This window comes from Ceratotherium simum, chromosome Y, assembly GCF_057802395.1.
Source record: "Ceratotherium simum simum isolate JZ-2026a chromosome Y, ASM5780239v1, whole genome shotgun sequence".
In the NCBI taxonomy this organism is placed as follows: Eukaryota; Metazoa; Chordata; class Mammalia; order Perissodactyla; family Rhinocerotidae; genus Ceratotherium; species Ceratotherium simum.
This window is the reverse complement of record NC_141941.1, coordinates 6,209,499-6,232,355: the sequence shown is the minus strand read 5'-3', so window position 1 is coordinate 6,232,355 and position 22,857 is coordinate 6,209,499. Positions and strand designations below refer to the sequence as shown.

At 38.6% G+C, this 22,857-nt stretch overlaps 1 protein-coding gene across 4 annotated transcripts in view; it reads left to right on the top strand.

Moving 5' to 3' along the window:
* The window catches only part of LOC147911630 (anosmin-1), a 189,653-nt gene extending 167,519 nt beyond the window's left edge, over window positions 1–22,134 (top strand). For all 4 annotated transcript variants that reach the window (XM_087427928.1, XM_087427926.1, XM_087427925.1 and 1 more), the window contains 5 exons: window positions 11,425–11,519; window positions 14,217–14,388; window positions 15,235–15,455; window positions 16,532–16,673; window positions 17,997–22,134. In XM_087427928.1, the coding sequence (XP_087284054.1) occupies window positions 11,425–11,519; window positions 14,217–14,388; window positions 15,235–15,455; window positions 16,532–16,673; window positions 17,997–18,055 (689 nt within the window). In that variant the 3' untranslated portion in view covers window positions 18,056–22,134. The remainder of the gene's footprint in view (window positions 1–11,424; window positions 11,520–14,216; window positions 14,389–15,234; window positions 15,456–16,531; window positions 16,674–17,996) is intronic.
* The last annotated feature ends 723 nt before the right edge of the window (window positions 22,135–22,857 follow it).

Sequence of the window (22,857 nt, the reverse complement as noted above, 5' to 3'; positions counted from 1 at the left end):
GGGTACACCATAATATCATAGCATACATCTTTATTCCACTACAGTAAAACGTTTAGGTGCATTCAGAATCTCCATTTTATAATTAATACTGCAATGAACATTTATCCTTAGAATAAATTCTTTTTGTTGTTTTAATATTTATCTTTAAGATAAATTCCTTTTATTTGTTTTATTCTTTGAACGTTCATTTTGCTTTATTGAAATAGTACTTTTAGAATGATTTGACATACATTTTTATCTGTACCACTCCTATACATTTTAAAAACATTTTAAAACTCCTATACATTTAAAAGCAAAATAGGTTATTTCAAGAGTTCAGTTTCAAAAATTCTTCTGAAGTGCTATTTTACTCAGGATATCAGCCCATGTGCCATAAGGAATATTGGTGGTGGAGGTCTTCTTGTTCCATAATTTTTTTCCAAGCTGCTGACATCCATTCTGCAGCTAAAATAACATTACCATTAATATTAATGTTTTATTACTGTCATATGCTAATTAAAATTAAATTTCATTTATTCAATATTATTTATTAAATTTAAAATTATATGTTAATATAGCCATATTAATAAGTTTAATAATAGTTTTGTAATAAATATTAAATTATAAAATTTATTTGGTCTATTAGAATTGTATGTCAATATGATATATTAATATTAATAAAACATAGCATTTTATTAATATAATATTGAGACTGTAAACATCTAATATAATGAAATGAAAATGTATACATATAGAAACTGCAACCATATTAAGCATACAAGAGTAACCACCACCATCCTGACTTGTAAAATTGAACATTTGTTTTTCCTGCATTTGAAATTTAGAAGAATGGAATCATACAGTTTGTATTTGGCTTCTTGCAGTGAACATTATATAGGAAATGGGAAACTAATCCGTTCTGTCGCATGAAGCAATAATTCATCTATTTATGTTGCTGCATAGTAGTCCCTTATACACCTCGATTTATGTATCTTTTCAGCTGTTGATGGAGATTTGGTTTGTTCTAGTGATGGGCTTAGGAATAGTGCTGCTATAAACATTCTATGAATGTTCTTTTGGTGCACATATGTATTTTCTCCCGTGGAGGTGGAATTCTTATGTCATAGAGTATGTTGAGCTTTAGAGAATACTAACAGTTTTCCAAAGTGGTTGTACCAATTTACGTTCCCACCAGTGGGGTATGATAGTCTGTGCCACATTCTCTCCACCATGTGGAATATTCCATCTTTTTAAGTGTAGCCATTCTGTGTAATGGTAGCTTAGGGTTGTATTAACTTACATTTTTCTAATCACCAAGTGCTTGAGCACTTTTTCATAAGTTTATTGGCAATTGGATCTCCTCTTTTTCAAAGCACTCTTTAAACTGGTTAGCCAGTCTGTCCTGCAAGAGTTCTTTATATATTGAGTATATGCGTCATCTGCTGTTTTTGTGTATTATAAGTATTTTCTCCCACTCTGATCCACTCTTACCTGTTTTTACTTTCTTAATGTTTTTTAATTTTAGAGATGATCAATTCGTCATTTTGTTTCCTTTAGGTTTAGTGCTCTTCATGTCCTGTTTAAGAAGTCTTTGCTCATACGAGAGTCACAAAGATACTCTGTCTCCTAGAATCCATATTGTTTCACTTTCTCTCTTAGGCTGACTTTCACCCAGATTGATTTTTGTTGTAGGGGCCAATGTAGGGGGTCAATGTTCTTTTATTTTTCTTTGCCCCTTGATCTCCCACTGACCTAGCATCATTTATTGAAAAATGATTCTTTCCCCAAAGGTCTGTGGTGCCACCTTTGCCCTAAATCAAATATATATTTGCAAGTTAATTTTTAGACTTTCTATAGTCATTTGGCATATTTTTCCAACTTTGTGGCAATGTTATACTGTCTTAACTACTGTAAATTGATAAATATTTTTAATACTAGTCCTCCAGAGTTTTACTTCTTTTTCAAATTGTTTTGACTATTCTTGGCCCTTTGCATTTTTATATAAATATTAGCATTAGTTTGTCAATTTCCACAGAAACCTTCTGAGATCTTTATTGAGATTGCAATTAATCTATATGTCAATGACTGGAAAATTCACATCTTTAAAATCTATAAACATGACATACCACTTTACTCAGGTTTTAAAATTTTCTCTCCAACAGTGTTTTATAATATATCATGTAGAGGATATAATATCTTTTAATATGATTATTTCAAGGTATTTATGTTTATTTTAATCCTATTACAGATGGCATACTTTTTCCTCAATTTGATTTTCTAATTTTTTTGCTGGTATATATAAATGTTATATTTATATATTGACTGTGAACTCAACTATATTGTTATATTACTTGGTTCATTATAACATTTCATGTGATGATTCCTTTCCATTTTTCTATGAATGAATCATGTAGTCCTTAAATAATGAAAATTTTGTATTTTCCTTTCTAGATCTTTGACATTTTGCTTCTTTCCCTTGTCTTAACACTGGCTAAGACTTTCAGTATATGTTGACTAAAAGTGATGATTGCAGGCATGTTGTTTATTTCTTTTAAATGTTTTTGGCTTCTTTATTTCTCTTTACTCAAAAACAAAGATTAAACAGAAGCACTATTTTCTTTGTTTCTTGTTAGTTACTTGGTTGATCATTTACTAATAATTCACCAAAATATTTATATGGAAACAAGTTAACAGTATTTGCAGCTGAGAAAAGTCACTGTAAATAAGTATCTGTAAGGAGCTATTATATATAAAACATTGTAAGCTTGTAAAGTCATATTTGAACCAGAATAACATCGAGTTTAAGAATACAGTCTTTAAAACAAGATATATTTTGTCAACCATTGCCCAGGTCAACCATTCAACGACTGTGTGATGTTGGGCAAATCACTTAACCACTCAACATCTGAGTTTCTCCTCATAATGGGAATAATGACCCCACCTCATAGAGATGTTGGATAAAATAATGGGATCCATACACGTATGTGTGTGTGTTTGTGTGTGCGTGTACATAATGGACTTTATATATATATGTGAATATTTCCTTCTTGTATTTTTTCCAGCTTTATTGAGATACAATTGACATATAGCATTGTGCAAGTTGAAGGCATATGATGAGATGATATATGTGTTTACTGTGAAATGATTACCACAATAACGTTAGTTAACACCTCCAGGCATAATGCTTAATTGTAAGGTCTGTGAATATACCTTTTACCAGATGAACAAAATTGTAAGGGTTCTTCTGGGGCTTCCTGTGGGCGGAGCCATAAAGAGGGATCGGGGGCAGAGAAGAGGCAGGACCTCAGGAAAGAGGAAAGGGGCCTCTGAGCTAGAGGCTTCATGTTGCTTCGGAATTGACTTTCAGTGTTTCTCTCCTTCACAGACAACCAAGTGCAATGTTTAAAAAAATTATCCAATTTGCAATACAAATGCTATTAAACAAGTATCTTGTTAAATTTGGCACATGAAAAGGGATTGACCTTCATTGTACTACATCAGCAAGCAGGAATATGGTCAATATTCCCAGAGAATAATCATTTGAGCGCATGACTGCCGAGGAATCATGTTTGTCTTGCAGATCATTTATGAGTGTGTGTGTGTATGTACATATACATATATATAAACATTAAATAATCCTGGTGCTCAGGAGATAGCTATGTGGTAGAAATAAGGGTCTGAATAGTAAGTATACTACAGTACACTTGCAAAGTCTGCAAATGTTGGTTGATTTCCACCAGATCACAGAGCCATTGACTAAGGTACTAAGAACAAGTTGTGCTCTAACTAGAGTTTTGTATTTTTCCAAAAAGCCCTTTTCCTTAAGTTATATCCACCCCATTTCCCTTTTTATTTTAAATTTGAAAGCCAAATTAACATATAAAACACAGCCGAGCTTCATTATGCCGGAACACTTGGTAGAAGGAGACTGGAGGAAGCTTTGGGGAGTTCAAAGTAGAATGAGGTGGAGAGCCTGTGTGCCAAATGTACACCACATTTTTTCTCCTTCCAGAAGCCTTTTAGGCAGTTGCCATGTGACCCACAGAATCCCAAACCAGAGTTTCCCCTGACATTTATAAAACATGTGCACATTCATAATTATCACAAATGTAGGGAAGGAGATGCCTTTTAAATCAACACACAGTCCTACTATTACATGAATTCTGTGTAGACTGTGAGCTTGAGTTCTGTTTCTGTCATGGAAAAGGACAATTTGGCTGGATTTTCTGGACTTGTTGACTCTGTAAAGTTATACATTGTGTGCACCATATGCAACTCAATAGACCCATCTCAAGTGGTTTTAAAGTCTGTGACACATGGAGCTGAAAATTCTTGAATTATAATCAATTTCCACCAGTGGATACACTGAGTTGAATACCAAAAAGGACTGAGTGCTGGTGACAGATAAGGGTAGAGGAGAATCTCACTCACTAATCAAGACAAAATTGTAAGTAGCAATTGGTTCTTAGATGTCACATTTCCAAAAAGTGATGGTGGGCAGGATGTTGGTTTTGGACTTGGAGTTAGGAACTGAAAAACACAAATCTATTCATTTCCCTCGGAATTTCCCCGAGAGAGCTTCAATTTTTTTGTCTTATTTATTATGACACAGCATAGACTTTTGTAGGGAAATGAATCAAACATCAGATATCAGCCCTTCTCAACTTATTGCATAAGGTAGTTGGGTTACCATAGTGAAGGCTCTGGAAGAAGATAAATCTCTTCAACAGTGAATTTGCTGAACAAACGTTATTTGAAAAGGAATAGTTCACTTAGCTCATTTTATTATTCAGTAACTTTATTATTCTATTGACATCAGTTCATTTTTAATGTGTGATAATAGAATCCACAGTTGGCTGTTTTAGGTTTTTGGGCTTTAGACTTAGTGTTTTAGTCAATAAATATGAAAAATTAGCCCAGATAGAGAGAGAAAACATTCATCCACTTTGAGTAGAAATGTCTTAGACCTAGTAGGTGTTCAAAATTCTTATTTTAGTTCTACAGAATCAGAAAGTTCTGTCTTACAAAGCATTTTTGCAGTTATAAAGAGAACGAGGCATTAATCTATGATGGGATGCCATTCAACTAACATTTATTGAGCAACTATTACCTGCCAGGCACTATTTCTGGTGTTGGAGAAACTGCAAAAAAACAGAAAGTCCTGCCCTAATGGAGCTGGCATTCTCTAACGCCTGTCCAGACTTACACTCCTCCCCCCAGGGCTGTGAGTTCCCACTCTTTCTTGTGGTAGCTGTTGTTCTGTGGTTCCCCAAGTGACCTCCACCTCTCAGGGCTGTTACTTCAATAACCCCAGCGTTCTTGATCCTTAGACTTTTTGTGAATTTAGGTATTAACATTTAGTTAAAAATTTTGGAGCCCTTCATCTATGCCAGACACTGTGAGTTAGATATATCTGAGAAACAAATGAGATAGATACATCTAATTTTTGAAGCATATTGAAAGTAAATTTCAATATTTAAAAATACTTTTCAAATACTTTCTTTATAGTATAATTTATTTGTGAAAGGAAAGGCTTAAGTTCAAGACACAGATTAATGAGGCATTTAGCATAGAATTTTTATATATACCCCCTTAGGAAGTGTTTGATTTAACGATGCTGTTTTTAGTATTCTAGTTACAGATTGGGTCCTGCAGTCATATCCTAAAATACAAGTCCTTAGGATTTTAATAATTGGCAAGATGAAGCTAAAGACAAGATGTTTGTATAGGGGACTTCCATGGAAGCAAACATCACATCTATGAATTGATTTTTTCGAAGTTGAACTCAAATAACATATACAAGTATGGGCATTCTTTGTTGTGCTTTTGTGTGTGTGTGTGAGGAAGATTAGCTCTGAGCTAACATCTGTTGCCACTCCTCCCCTTTTTGCTGAGGAAGATTGGCCCTGGGCTAGCATCCGTACCCATCTTCCTCTACTTTATATGTGGGACGCCTGCCACAGCATGGCTTGATAAGCGGCGCATAGGTCCGTGCCCGGGATCTGAACCTGCGAACCCCAGGCCGCCAAAGCGGAGCATGTGAACCTAACCGATACACCACTAGGCCGGCCCCTGCATTTTTTAATAAATGTCCCCAACCTGGCCTTTTGGGAACACCATTAGAAAGACTTTGAGGAAACTTTTAATCTCAGTTTATTTAATGTTTTAGTTAGGTTTGAAAAGATTATCCTGGCTGCACCACGGAGGACCGATTTGAAATGGACTCTTGTGACTGTGGGACTTTCTGCTGAAAGTATATTGCAGGATGCCAAGAGAAAGCAGATGATACCCAGTAATGGGCTAGTGATGGCAAAGATGACGAGAAGTGAATGGACTGGAGAGATATTCAGCAGTTAAAATAGAGACAGGACTTAGTGATAGGTTGGAAATGAAGAGTGGCAGGGAAGGAAATGTGGAGAATGATATCTCAACTAGAGGCTGGTGGTGCCATTGACTGCAATAAGGGACAGTATTGGAGGAGCAGTTTGGGGTGGGTGCATATTTTGAGTTTGAAGTGCACTGGAGGCAGTGGAGAAAAGTAGGAGTTAACACAGTTTACCATGCACTACCATGCATGTTGTACACTGTGAAATACCAGGATGTGCCATTCATATACACTAGGAGGTGAATGCCCTCTCTTTCCTCCCACCAGAATTATGTAGTGCACAACCTACAAGACTGAAAGCAGTTGCCCTTGCATGGATCTCAGGATAGAGTTAGAAATAGAAATTTGAATCAGTAGAAATTACAGTCATGTACTGTGGATGAGATCCCTCTTTCTCTCTAGAGAGAATTTGGACTGAGAATGGAATAGAGAGGACTGGGACCTGGAATTGAAGATAACAAGACAAAGGGGCATGATCTGGCACAGAACATAGATAGTAAGTGCCCAGAGGGATTGGAGAAAATGGAGAGATTTGAGACAGAAGCCAAGGGGAGCAAGAGTTTCAAGAAGAAAGGGAGGGACGAGTGATGTCAGATATTGCAGAGACTGCAAGTAAGATGTTGAAAACTACCTTTTGTGTTGAGTGGCTTTGCAATGATTGCTGGTTAAATAAAATGATATAATTTGAACCACATCAGTCCAGTATCTTAGCACCAAAGTGTGAGGATTGGATTAAAGACAACAAATGAAAGTGTTGTGGAATTCCTTAGGCATTAAAAAAGGAAGCTACCTTATGCTACTGATTTGAAAATGAAAGGAGATACAGTCGATCCTCATTACTTATGAATTCTGTGTTTGTAATTCATCTACTCACTAAAATTTATTTGTAGCCCTCAAACCAATAGTTGTGACGCTTTTGCGGTCATTTGCAGAGATGCATATGCACAGAGTGGTGATAAGTTTGAGTACACCACACACACATTCTCAATTGAAGTTGGGCAAGGTGACACCCTCCCTTCTTATTTCAGGTCTCATACTGTCAACGAGTGTCCTTTGCATGGTCTATTTAATGTCTTGGTTTTTTTACTTTTTGCATTTTCTTGCTTTTCTGGGGGGATTTTGCTGTTTAAAATGGCCCCCAAGTGTAGTGCTGAAGTGCTGCCTAGTGTTTCTAAGCCTTCTAAGCAAGAAGGCTACTGTGTGGTTTACAGTTAAAACACGTGGTTAGGGCCAGCGTTGGTGGCCTAGTGGTTAAGTTTGGCGTACTCCGCTTCAACAGCCCAGGTTTGGTTCCCAGGTGCAGACCTACACCACTCATCTGGTGCTGTGGTGGCAGCTCACATAAAAATGAGGAAGATTGGGGGCCAGCCCAGTGGTGTAGTGGTTAAGTTCATGTGCTTAGCTTTGGCGGCCTGGGGTTTGCAGGTTCAGATCACGGTCGTGGACCTACACACCACTCATCAAGCCATGCCGTGGCAGTGTCCCACGTACAAAATAGAGGAAGTTTGGCACGGACGTTAGCTCAGGGACAATCTTCCTCAGGTAAAAAGAGGAAGATTGGCAGCAGATGCTAGCTCGGGGAATCTTCCTCAAGGGGGAAAAAATATGTAGTTAGATAAGCTTTGTTCAGGCGTGAGTCACAGGCTGTTGGCCGTGAGTTCAATGTGAATGAATCAACAATATGGTATGTCCCGGAAGAGGAAGAGGAAGTTTGCTGATTTATACTTGAGGCTGCTCTGTAAGGGGCTGGCATAGCATCGATAGTGGGTGATGAAGCTATGGCAAAGGTGAAAAAGTGGCTAAATTTGTCGTTCTTGAGGTGACGACTTATAATGAAAAAGTGGCTAAATTTGTGGTTCTTGAGATGATGACTTACAAAGAAAAGTATAGTAGACAGCATTGTTGTGAGGTTGAAAGCTAAAGAAATGTACAGTCACTCTACCCACGATCGTGAAAATGCTTTTAACTAGTGTTTTTATAAGGAAATCTGACACTTTAATCACTAATTTATAAGAAATATATGTTAAATAAGGTGCCTTTAAACAGAAACACACATAGAACAAGATGTATTGATTGGCTGACAAAAATGTTGTGACCAGAGGTTCACAAGAACCTAACCCTGCATTCCCTCTAGAAGTAATGACTCAGTATTCACTAATTCAGTGTTCACAGTGATTTTTATAAACCATAACTACTGTGAATAATGAGAATTGATTGTATAGACATCTATGCAAAATGCATGCCATTTTTTGATGAAGCTTAGAAAAACATGGACTGCTGTGTATGTGTTTGCGAATGTGACATGAAGGAATGCTTAAAAGACAACTTGTTCATTCAATCATGTTTTAGAGTGTAGGTTTTACTATCATTCAGGTTTGGGGGAGCCATCAGATCAGGAGACGACTGCAATTGAAATCATAGTTTGTTACTGACAGTTCCCAAGAGGAGGGGGCGTACCATGCCACACAGGGCCACACGAGGAAGCGCCGGCGTCGGCCAGGAGGCAGAGGGAGACGGGAAAACTGTGGGAAGGAGCTTGTATTGTGGCTTCTGTGGGAAGGAACAGGCAAGGCAGGGGGAGCAGGTTTAAGATTGGCTAGAGTGAATCATTTCAGCAGCCGCTGGGGCATAGGGGCTGCCTCTAGTTGCCTGGCCCGGGGTTGATTAGGGCAGGTGGGTGGTGGCCCTGAGTGCGAGAGCCTAATACAGGATGTGGTGGGGGTGTGGGCTCTGGATGAGCTGGTTTGCACTTGAAAGGCATGCTTGCGGGGGAGTAGTTTACTATCCCTAGGAAGGGGCAGTACCTCCAGGCTCAGCCGGGCCCCAAGATGTCAAAACATCAGAAATACAGAAAACAAAAAGTCGTGATTAGATAAAAGTCACCCTGAATGCGGGAAGGGCGATTTGAGGGCAGAAATCAAGGGTGTAGGTTTAGAAACGTTGAGTTTGGAAAACGTCTATGTGGGATAGGAAGTTGGGAGCACCAGCTGTTCAAGGGACTAGCGCAGGTGGAGGAAGGAATGTGGGAGCTGTCAGCAGGAACGTGATTTTGAAGGTCGTGAGAATGAATGGAATTAGTGATGGAGGTGGCACATAGAGAGAAGACAAGAAGGCCTTGAACGCAGGTATGGCAGCACTTAGAGCTGAAGGGAGGGATGGACCCGAGAGGGAGTGTCCGATGTGTCACTCCGAATGCCTCTTCTCACGAAAATATAATCATGTTGTAAAATATGTATAGGATTTTTAGGATACCCAGAGTCATCAGGTCTCAATTATACATCATACAATGGTATTATCGCAAACCGGGATCAATTCCCTGACTGTCCCTGCAAAGAATGCCAGTCACGCTCTGTTCCCAACTCTCGACTTCTGCACTTGCTGTTCTCTGTGGCTGGAACTGCGCTGTCCCAGACAGTAGCCACTAGCCACCTGTAGCGGTTTAAATTCTAATTGATTAAAATTTAGAATTTGATCCCTCAGTTGCACTAGCAATATTTCAGTTGCTTTAGACGGAGAAGTGACTAGGGGTCACCACATCCAGAATGTTTTCATCATGAGACAGCTCTCTTGGACAGCGGGGGCCCAGGACGCCCTGCCCACAGTCACCTGCATTGTCCCCTCCCCTTGCCAAACCTGCCCCAGTCTTTACTCAAAGTCAGCTTCTTCACGAGCTACGCCAGCCACCTTATTTAACGTTGTAACCCTTTGTCAATATACCTCCCCTCTCTTACCTTCCGTATTTAGTTGTAGCCTTATTACCTTCTAACCTGACATAGATCTTACTTATGTACTTTGTTTATTATCTGTCCAGCCCCATTGGTATTTAAGATCCAGGAGAGCAGCTGTTTCTGTTCTGTGCCTAGAACAGCTTCACGTGTTGAATGAAAGGATAGGAATTCACTCATTCATTGACTTCAAACTTAGATATAACATATAATTCTTTTCCAAAAAGAAAAACAAAAAGCCCTTGTTGTCTGCCTTGTCGAAGTGAAAACCTCCAGTAAGGGGTTCCTCTTAACTATATGCCGTTAGTGCCAGCTTGATATCTGTTTCTTTTCTCTGATTTGAAGTTCTTCTTTTCTTGTTCCAAAGTGCTCACGACAAATGCCCACTAGATCCACCCAATTTCATCAAAGAATTTTCCCCTGGGAAAATCTCCATCAAACTCTTGTCATGATCGCTTTGGGATGTGACATTAATCGCTGGCACAAATGTGCCTTTTCACACCCCTCAGACACACTGGGTGATTAGTAAACCTGAGACTGTCCAGACCGCCGTTCCCACACTCAGTCAGGTGCTTCTCGTCGTTTTGTCTTTTTTCCACCTGATTGCCCAAAGAAATGTTCAGAAAATATGCTGCTCCACCCAGGAATGCAAATGTTTTAAAGAGTCGGCGTTCTCGCCTCTCTCTCAGAGCACCTAGTCATAGCTCAGTAGGGACCAAATACTCTGAAACGCCAGGACGCACCGTGTATGGTTGGAGGGAAAGCGGTGTGTCCTGTGTCTTCTGATGAGGGAACGTCGTTACAGCAATACTCGAGAGGGAATAAAAGTGAATGGCCGATTCTTCAGGTTTAGGGAAAATGCTTCTCTTTTTGCGTGGGTTCAATAGCCTCTCTATCAGCTTTATCAGAAAAATGTAGGATTCAGAGATTTGGGATGATTCTCTCTTATAACATAGGAATTAAGAGATCTGCTAAGTGTTACCCTATCTTATAGAGATTGACTTATCATAGACACCAGGGCTAGGTTACTCTCCAGACATCCTTGGAGTCATTTTTCTGGGACTTTACTAATTATTTTTTCAATGTAGTTCTCATATTCAACATAGTTTTATTTTGGCAGTGAATTACTTCTTTCCCTGATTTTACTCTTAATAGTGAAACAACAATCAGAATTCTGCAAGACCTGTATGCCTCCTTTGGTTCACGTAGGCACTTTTGGATCACCTGCAGGATTTTATGTTCTTCCTTTCTATTCTCCCACATTTTAAGAACATCGAACTATGTGGAATGTGACTTCCAGACTGTTGTTTTTGTTTGTGCCTTTTGACACTCTAGATCCCCGTGTGAATCAATATCATGTACAGTGGTTTCCAGAAGTCTGTGCCCACAACCAAACTACTGGACTGGAGACGTCGTCTGGCATGACCCGGGTAAGCAGAGAGAGGGCAGACTGCTCCATTCTGAATAGTTTTTAGACTCATTTGATCTGTGTATAAAATTAGACACAAAGATGTGCACACTGTATGTCCAGTGATAACTCATTCTCACAAATCAGCTATTGAATAATTGACTAGATGAAAGCCAAACACATAACGGTCATCATGTTCCCTCACTCTGTCATCCATTCACAACGTTACATTGACAGCTTATTCTATTATCAACACATGGCAGGTCCTAAAATGTAGAGATTAAGGACAAGTTCTTAAGGAACTGCCCGATCAGAGGGGAAAAGCTTCTGAGTCTCTGTGTGTTTCATCTTCATTGGAAAAAAGTTTTGAGTTATTTTCTGAATTTTGACTTGGCACCACGATCTAAAGGTACCATTTTCCCAACGAATTACGACCCTGACTATCATTTAGCATCTCTCTTTGCGTTGGCTAACTACCACCAACTCGCCCAGTTACCGGAAGATACTATCTGTTCTGTACACCACGCACTGATGTTTTAAGAGATCATTAAATTCTTTGGAGATAGTAAGTCTGACTACATTACTCAAAACGTTATTCCAAATGTTTTGGGGTTCATGCATGAATTACAGAGTAGAATCAACAAGCCAACATAAAATGTTTTAGAGGACATCAAATTACACTCAGTGTTGATGACAGCAATTCATATGTAATATATCAGGACAGTATTAAAAAAATCTGAAGACATAGCCCCAAATGGACAAAATATTGATATATGGTATTTAACTAGAGCATTTTTCTTTTGAACATTTTGTAACGCAACAACTAGAATATTTTTAGGATTGTATCTGATCACGTAACTTTAAGATCGTCAGATAAAACAAGTCACTGGATTTGCAGAAATACACAACTTGGTACTGGATTTGACTCGTCCCAACTCATGTTCACCAAAGTTGGTCATTTTATTTATCCTTAAGCTCTTTCCAAAGTTTGTAGTCTTTAGTAAAAAAAAAAAAAAGAAAGATTTTTAAAAAGGGAAACCTACTTGAAAAGCAGAGAAAGAAATGAACAGAAGCAGAATTTATTAAATTTTTTATGGGCAAGGGGCAAGCCTGTTACTTGTATTACTTATATGTGCCTTGGAATCATGGAATCTGGCTTATTTTCAGGGGGCTGGCTGATCCTAGGCTTATTGTCTTTAGAAACTCTGAAGATGATGCTAACTCTTTACTAAGCATATGTAGTACGTCTGCTAGAAATGAGAATCAAAATCCTGAAAAGCACTCCACTAAGCTTAGAACTTCTCTGTTTCCTTTTTTTTTTCATTGATGAGGAAGATTGGCCCTGAGCTAACACCTGTTTCCAATCTTCCTCTTTTTGCTTGAGGAATAGTGGCCCTGAGCTAACATCTGTGCCCATCTTCCTCTATTTTGTAGGTGAGTCACTGCCACATGCATGGCTTCACAAGTGGTGTAGGTCTGTGCCCAGGATCCAAACCCACAAACCCGGGCCGCTGAAGCACAGTGCACCAAACTTAACCACTACACCACTAGGCCGGCCCCTGTTTCCATTTTTAAACAATTTTTAGACACACTTAATTTATTTTCATGCTATGATGGCGCATCCACTAATTCACCTGTTGCTACAGATGTCTGCCCTCTACGCCATAGAAAAGCATTCTTGAGATATCTGTGAAGCAGTGTCCTTCGTGGCTAACTCTAGATTCCAATATAGTCCCATAGAAAGTGCAGATAGTTTCCTAAAGGAAAGCGACTCGGACTCCCAAAGAGACACAGCAGGCTGGGGTTGCTTCCCGTGTGCTCCTTGGTGTTAGCTGTGCTCAGCTGAGTCTTCCTCATCTCCTTCCCTCTGCATGAGGGGCCGGGAGCTCTGCCACTTGTTCCCCTTTGTGGGTTTGCACATTTCCTGCTCCACCAACCACAGCGGCTTCTACTCCTGACTCAGGTGACTCGGAGGAGGACTTGAGCCTCTGTCTTGATTTTAAATCTTGTCTCACATTCTCCACTAATCCACGTTGCTGCCTGGCAGGGACCCCTGCCCTTCACCCAAAGGGTATTAAAGAAAGACGTACATGTATGCATCTTTCATACCTGTACATGCAGCTCTGATAACTATAAACTTGAATAGATAAGCATCATGAACAAAATATAAAAGAAACATGGTGACAAACCTGTTATAACCATAAATGTCCTCTTTCCATGTTAGTGTAAAACTATATTCTAAGCCTCTCATTCCTCAGCCATTTAGCCTGTTTTTCCTATTTATATTTAATAACAATGTTATGGCAGGAAGCAATAACAGCACTTCACAATGGGAAAAAGAAATACACTGCTAAAGAATATCTTCATTTTGTAAAAGACAAACTTATGTATAAACTAAGCCTGTGTCTCAGAGAAGCCTGAGTTAGCTTTTCTATATTTAAAAAAATTAGGTGGTGAAGGTTCGAGTTGGCTGCTTTGATGCGGAGTCACCAGGATCCTGTTTAATTCCAGAGGATGTCTCCCACGCCGTGGGAGTGGCCCACCATTGTAATTAATGAAAGCAGGGACAGTGTCTCCTTTGTACTTTTCATAAAAGCCATATTGCACACACTCCATGTACATAGAGGCAAATATCCTTTCGGAATATGGTTTCATCTCCTGCCAATTTTTTATCCCTAATGAGATTTATTGCTTGCATATTCTCTTTCTCTTGCTCTAGGAAAATTATATAATTCTTCAAGATCTGTCATTTTCCTGCAAATATAAGGTGACTGTCCAACCAACACGGCCGAAGGGCCTCTTGAAGGCAGAAACTGTTTTCTTTACGACTCCGCCCTGCTCTGCTCTCAAGGGGAAAAGCCACAAACATGTCAGCTGCCCTAGCGAAGCAGGTATGGTCTGACCTGAACTTGCAAGTGTGTGTCTGTGATATTGGCAACCCTTTGGAAACATTTAATTTAACATTTAATTTAATGAAAACTTTTCCAAACTGCATTTCACAACACCCTAAAACCTAAAAGTACCACTCTTTCTGAATTGTAAAATGGTGGCCCAGTTTTGGAGGGAATATATGTATGAATGTATGCATTATTTTAAAATTCTAACAGCATTGGAAGACGTCCTTTGCTGGCAATAATATCCCTTTAGAAATGAAGCCAAAGGTTTATATATATACTGCTTGTGCTTTGCCATACTTTATGTAAATTATTTATTTTTACCCCACCCCATTGCCACGTGAGTTATCTTTACACAATTTCTCAATTCCATGTCTTTACTTTCGACTCCCTTCTCCTGCTAAAGCCCCTTTCCTGCAGCAAGGACAACTATCCCTGGGCTTCTTAAATGCAGTCCCCTAAGCTCCTTTCAGTAACTTCTAAGACCTCTTCTAATAACTCCAGTGTCCACCCTTCTCATCTGTTCTTGAAGAAACGTCCAAGTCTTGCCAGACTGCAAAATTCTGTCTCCTCCTTCCATCCCCAAAGCAGGGCTCTAAAAATAATGCCCAAAGTCTTAAAAGCACTTAGCACAAAGTCACAATGATGATACTCTCGCTCAGGTACTATCCCCAGATATCTAAGAGGTGATTCTCTGAGCCTGTGCTTAAAGTCTGATGTCAAATTGCTTCTACCCTCCCCATAGGATGGCGGCCTAAAATTCCCCAGAGAGACATGAAACAGGTCCCACGTTCGCTGTTTCTCCAGTCACCTAACCCGGTTTTCATCTTCCCATCGCTCCAGGTCACGTTCTTTCCAAAGTGCTGGCCAAGCCCGAGAACCTTTCTGCTTCATTCGTTGTCCAGGGTGTGAACATCACGGGCCACTTTTCTTGGAAGATGGCCAAGGCCAACCTCTATCAGCCCATGACTGGCTTTCAAGTGACGTGGGCTGAGGTCACGACGGAGAGCAGACAGAACAGCTTACCCAACAGCATCATTTCACAGTCCCAGATACTGCCTTCTGTAGGTGCCAGCTTGGTCACCATGTCCGTGTTGCTCATATCCATCGCTCATGTGTAATTACCGTCAGAGTAGGAGATTTCTGTCATGCTGCGTGCTGTACTATTTAGTCTTACTTCTATATTTTCTTCTGAATGTGTTATTTTGCAAGTATCAACGACACATCACAAGTGTTATTGTGAACGGAATAAACCATCACCTAGATTAATCTTGGTTACTGGAGTCAGCTCTTCAACAGACCTTATCCTGTCTTATATGCAAGTGATTTAACAGTTTTCTTCTGTCCTTGTTAACCCCGTGTCCCTCTGGTCCATGTGGATATGCCCTGTTTGAAGTGTTAAATTGGAACAAAAAATAGCTAAAAGAAACTTGTTTTTTCTCTTCCTTTTTCCCCTTCAAATTTGGCTACAGCCCATAATGACTTGGCCTGTCTTCCAGGGTTTGAAAAAAAACCCATGTGTGGGCTTTTACCCTCTCTAAAAATGCCCTTAGAATATCCAACTCCTGTTACAAAAAGAAAAAAAAAACCAAAAACCTTAAATCCCAGAAGGGAAAATTCCATGGAATTAGAAAGTAGTTATTCTATGAATGTATTAAGTGTTATTGAATTTTGAGAAGAATGTGTTGGCATAAAAATAAACATTTTCAGTTACAGGCATTGACAGACATTGTGTTTTAAGGAAAACAGTTGGCTCATTTACTGAAATTTGGATTATCAAGAATTCACATCACAAGATGTGCAGATGAAAACCTTAAGCCATGGGAAAGTCTTATGTTAAGGAATAAAAAATGAAATCCCAAGGGTGAGCCCTGAGAACTGGCACCTCGGCAGATTCTAACACTGCCAAGGGTCTCGGGCTGCCAGGCATTGAGGTAGGTGCCGAGAGACTACACAGCAGAGAACTCTAGAAAATTAGGAGCAACATTCTGCACATTACACTGTGGTGTTAAAATGAACCAAACATGCATTTATACAATATTTTCATGTGGGGAAGAAATGGTCATAGAATATGTGTTCACTGTGTGTGTTGTTTTTGAAAGGTTATTGACCAGCATCTCCTGTTATGTAACTTCCTCAGGATCATTATGTCCTAACAGTGCCCAATCTGAGGCCATCCACCCTTTATCGCCTGGAAGTACAAGTGCTGACCACAGGAGGGGAAGGGCCCACCACAATCAAAACCTTCCGGACCCCTGACCTCCCGCCATCTTCAGCGCACAGTGAGTGCCAGGGCAGGAGGACCCCTGCCATGTCTCGTGGACAGAGGGAAAAGTCTTAGTGAAGAACTAAAATAAATAAATTATTATCAATTCCTATGAAATAGGGAATTCTCTTTACCTGAAATTCTTCCTCCCCATTTATATCTACTTATTGGATTTTATTCTAGCTACTGTTAGCATAAATTGTATGGTTGATGCTGAATTCCTCCCTTCCTCCCTCCACCTCTCCATCCCTCCCTCCATCCTTCCCTCCGTCCATCCATCCATCCCTCTCTCCCACCATCCTTCCCTCCATCCATCCGTCCATCTGTCTCTCCCTCTATCCTTCCCTCCCTCCATCTGTCCCTCCCTCCATCCATCCCTTCCTCCATCCATCCATCCCTCCCTCCCTCCTTCCTTTCTTTTCTTCCATTTATTTTCTATGTAATGCATGTTTTTTCCTTGTCTTTTAAACTGTAAATACATATGGGGAAAAAAAATCTATAATCTCATATCAATCTGAAATTTTTCTTAAAAATTAAGATTTTCAAATATGACAATATAGGAAATAATATTTTGCTAAGGAGCTTATCTTCCTATTATGTATATTTTACTCTAATATATTACATGAATTTTCTTTATAATATGACCCCAGTCAATCTACTTGATTTATTGCTAAATCAAGTAAAATTTTTAAAAAATTGTCACCTACAGTTTCAAAACAATGAGCCTCTTGCTGAATTTTAAATTACATACTTTATTTTTTTTCCAGCTTAAACTTAAAAAACAGTCTAAAGGTTTGTGTGTTGATAAGAAAATTGAAAAGCAATCCTAGTTTTACCTCTGGTTTTTTAAAATGATGGCTCAAATTTGCCCCACTAACTTTTTATGCTTAGAATGTAAAGAAAAGCAAACACTTTCACAATGGGGGAGCCTTCTGGCCCCTTGTGTTTGTAAGGGTTGGCTGAATGCTTTCCTGATATTCCTCCATTGAAATTCTATTCAATAAAAGTGTCTCTTAATTTTTAAAGTTTTTTGAGGAAATAAATGGGATTATGGCTTGCTTAAATAATTGTAAGCTTAAGGAAAGGAGTTTGTCTTCTTTCTCTTGTGTTTTTATAGTTTTAAGGGGGGAGCAGAGGAGGGAAGAAGGGAAAAGCTGGGAAGGTAGAGAGAGAGAAGAGAGAGAATGAATGTCTGCACCTTCAGACTCAGAATAGGAAAGACATGGATATGGGAGGGAACCTTTGCCTGGCTCTAATGCCCGCTCTACAAATAAATGCAATCCTGCTGTTTATTGGGGATGTATAAAGCCAAATGACTGATATCTATGTCACTTCTTAGGACCCCATCTCAAACATCGCCATCCACATCATTACAAGCCTTCTCCAGAAAGATACTAAACTGCTCAAAAAGATGTTCAGAAATGCAACGAATGGCATGTGTCAGCTTGTCTGCCTTCAAGGACAGGACGGGGGCACTTGCAGAAGCAGTAGGTCTCCCCGCGGGACTCTCCTCTCCCCTGCGACTTTAGTGCACTGAGTACTTCTGTCAACCTCTGACGTATCTGGAAACGAGTGACTAATAGTGAGCTAGTGAAGATGGGCACCAGCTTCCTACGAGACAATGAACAATAGGCCTGTTTAACTGCAAATTCCGTCTCCACATCTGGTTTTGCTAATCTCTATTGAATTATTGCTGAACTGAGAGTTCCCTGATTTTGGAGCAGCAAATTCTCAAAGCAAATTAGTGTAACAAATACACAGTTTATACACGCATGAAGCATAAAGTTAATGGATAAAACCTATTTTTTATTAAATGATTGATTTGATTTGCAAAATCAACTAAGATTATACAGTTTATAGGCCCTATTTATTCAGATCTTTCAAAAGATGATTTTTATCACATGTGATTTTTAACTGAAAATTTGTAACCTGAAATATAGTCATTAAATCTAAAAATGCTCCCACTTTAAACACCTAAGCTTCATTTTATACAAAAGACAAGCGAGAGTCCAATCTGTATATTACAATTTGTGAAAGGCGTCCACAGCCAGAAGGAGTCAGTGAATTGAGCTGCTATCCAGATTTTGCCTTGGAGAAATTTAAATTCTTTCCCAGGAATCCTTTTTAATATTTCAAACTATAATATAAGAGATTTTCCAGATATATTATCTTATTTATATTTCCCTTAATGTGGAAAACAGCTGCCGATATGCTTTGTTTCACTATCATCATGAATCTAAAAATTTACAAAGCTTCTTGCCTAAAATGACAGAATCTCAACTATTGAATATTTCCAAATCTTCCCTGAGATTTGCCTTTTCCTTATCAAAGTAAGCTATTTGTGTGCTAGAATATTCTGAGTAGTGTAAAAAAGGGGCTTTGATTGATAGAGAAGGACAGCAGTTTGCTTTTGAAGAAACTTTCCTCTTTCCAAGTTATTATATCCTGTTGTTTGGAAAATTTCCCAGGCTCCAAACTCCACCCTTATAGCATGAACTCAAGTCAAAACAAGTTATCAATATATGGTGTTGCAGCGTCTATGGGGCAACTTGAACACAGAATGTTTGGTTTAATATCGTTTTTTCTTGAGGAATGCCCATATGTATGTTCAAAATATGCATATATGTGTGTGTCTGTTTACTTGTAAGTGTGTGTGTGTGTATATATATATATATATATACACACATACATATACGTGCATTACCTTGAGCATGAATAACTGAAGAAGTTGCTTTCACAGCTCACCAATGGTGGATAAAGATACAGTTCTTCTGAGGGTCATAGGATAATATATTTTCCCCATCAATGGTGATTCTATGAGGAAAGAGCAATTTATCAAAATTAAACATTTTTTTTAAAAGGCTTCCTCATCTCCTTCTCTACATGAGTAAAAAGGGGAAATTTTCAGCACCGTTAGTCTTGGGTTTGATGATGGGACTTGTGATTTTGTTGTGTTTTCTGAAAGCCTGCAGGTGCCCTGACCCCTCCTGGAAATAGTGGACAACCCAGGACTCCTTCATTCATGGGGTTTCATGACAGTTTCTAAAAGCAGATGCAATAGAAAAGGGAGAGAAACTGTTTTTATTATGATAGCGATGCATTTCTTTAGGAAATACAGCCTAAAAGCGTGGATACCTGAATAGATTTTGAAAACTGTCTCCTGTGTGTTAAAATATTTAAAAAGTGGATAACACAGGCAGTGTTTTGCAGCTTTGTACAAGTGACATAAATTGGAAATCTCAGAATGGAAGTTCGTGCTGGTTCCGGATGGTTTTCTGCGGCCCCTGATGTGGTCTCAGATGGACTTATTGCATTGTGTTCTGAAGTCACTGGGTTCCAAGAAGGATATATTTTGAATGGAGAGAACAGGAAACAGGCTTCATTAAAAACACCCCCGCCCTTGAGCAGACACCATAGAGCTCTTCTCTGAAACTGTGATTGATTTCAGTGCCATTACCAGCATCTGAATTTCAAATTCTTAAAATTTAAAAAATTAAGACTTCTAATTATTGGCTGCAAGTTTATCTTTTACCTTAATTTGTCATGAAGAAATCCTAGTATTTGCGCCAGCAAATTTTTATACCATTGTATAGTTTAAAATGCAGGAATATATACACAGAAACAAAATATTATTATTATATGTTTAATTTTATAAAATTTAATTATGTTTCTTTTGTCTGGGTAATAGACATTGAGCAAATATATTTTTAGTTCCATGAAGGTTCTGAAGCTTACGCCTTCCTTAAAAAATCTAAAGCAACTCTGAGGAGCCTCTAATTTTGCTATAATAATTTAAACTTTATTAGTATTATTGGAAGAAAAATGCTATTAATTAGGCAATAAAAGAAACATGAGTTTTTCTTTTATGAATTTAAATAATATCCAATAATATTCAAATGAACAAAAATATAATTACAACTTTTTGATTTTTAAAAATTTGGGTGCCCTTATAAAGAGATAAAATCTATGTTTTTATAGAAAAACATAGTTGTAGTGGCTAATTCTCTAATATGTTTTATTGAAATTAGATGCATTTCTCTCATGTGAGAAAAAATATATTCAGTGATAGTATTTACTCTTTAAAAACTTGAGCTCATCAAAACTATGAAGTCATCAAATCTAGATGGCAATCTCGATATGCATTGCAGTTATACGCATGCTCTTCATTTACAACATTTGCTCTCTGATGGTGAATTTATCTGTGCTACATGCTTTTTCTATGTGGAACTCTATGGAGTGATTTTATAAATGAACAAGTGTTCTTTCAAGTCAATCATTGTTTGAATATGACATATTAGAGAGCATAAAGTTTATGACAGATAATTATTTGGAATGTTTGTTAAACAAAGTTCAAAGTTTAAAAATACATCTATATCCTAGAAACCTAAACAAACCTGTAACCAAGTCTATGGACCAGGGTTTCTCCATCTGGGCACTGTTGACTTTGGGGCTGGACCATTCTTTATGGTGGGGGCTGTCCTGTGCACTGTGGGGTGGTGAGCAGCATCCCTGGTCTCCACCCACTAGATGCCAGGAGTACGTCCCCCGAGGTGTGACAACCAGAAATTCTCCAGACATTGCCACCTACCCCCTGGGGGATGAAGTCACCCCCTGTTCAGAATCACTGCATCGTAGAGGGATCTTTACTGAATAGATGAGAATTTAGCCTGTATAAGGAACCAGGTCAATTACAAGAGTAAGCCCCGGGACTGAGGAATAGCTGGGAGGTTATTACATTTGACTTCAAAGCCCTAAATTCTGTCTTTTATGTCCACTGAAAAACTTGTTTAAAAGACTGAATTCTGACTTGTGTCTGTATCATGCAAGTACAGGTATTAATTTTGTCCTACATGTCAGCCAACGTCATTTGTGATAATGACATGTTTATTTAATGCCCTTAAAGGTACCACGGATTTCCTCAACTTGACTGATTCCCATAATTGCAAATATCTCTAAATCTCATTACACAAACTTTCACATTTAACCAGAACACAAAAGCTAAATATCTGTGCATGTACTTTGAAATCCATCTAAAATATAAATAAATGCATAAAGGTGGTGACTCTTAACTTTGGTTTTGCATGGCCAGACTCAGTTTCTTACCTCTGTTGAGTATTTTAGCAAGTTTTACAATTTACGGAGTGATTAACAGAGGTCTCTATGTAAAGTTGTTATTTTTCCTTTACGTAATGATATTGTAGTGCGTGGATAACAGAAGCTCTACCTTCTCATCCAGATGGTCTCTAGAAATCATGTCCCTTATAGTGGTCACTTAAAGTCAATATTTATTTATGTATGTAATAAAAAAATGATTTTTGTGTGTGTGTGTCATGTTATTTAGAGAAAAATAATCTTGTAAAAAAAAGCATTTTGTAAAAAACAAAAAAGTATTGTAAATAGTCTGATATCCTGTGACTCGTTATTTTCATGTTAGAGTTTGTACATACTGATTCAGTAATAAAGTATCCTTAAACCTGCCTAATGGACTAGGCTCATTTATTTCCTTAAAAAAAAAAAAGGTTTTTTTTCATTAAGAAGAAAAATTTGCAGTTTCCTATGCTGCCACAGAGATTCAAAACCCTAACTTTGTGTCAGTATGAATGGAATTCAAGGTCTGGTAAATGTAAGAAGAGCACTTCACCCTAATGAAAGTATTCGAGTTTGACAATCAACACTTCAGAGTTCTGTCATCGTATTTACAACTGTTGTTCCTGATGGTTTGGGCAGCATTTTTTTTTGATGAGGAAGATTTTCCCTGAGCTAACATCTGTTGCAAATCTTCCTCTTTTTGCTTGAGGAAGATTGGCCCTAAGCTAATATCTGTGCCCATCTTTCTCTGTTTTGTCTGTGGGATGCTGCCACAGCATGGCTTGATGAGTGGTGTGTAGGTCTGCGCCTGGGATCTGAACCTGCAAACCCTGGGCCACCGAAGTGGAGCATGTGAACTTAACCACTACACCACCAGGCTGGCCCCTTGGGTGGCCTTTTTGATCAATAGTCTATAATTTTAAATTGCCCCCTCCAGGATGTATCCATAAAATGCTAGGTATATGTAGTGCTAATAAACATTCATTCGTATCTCTGATTTTCAACAGCGCACACTGTGTTGAAGGCTTCAAGTCTCCAATATCCGAGAAGAGTTTTGAGAAGTTAGTACATTTCCCGCTTAGACATGCAGTGGACCCGTAGCATGTCTACTG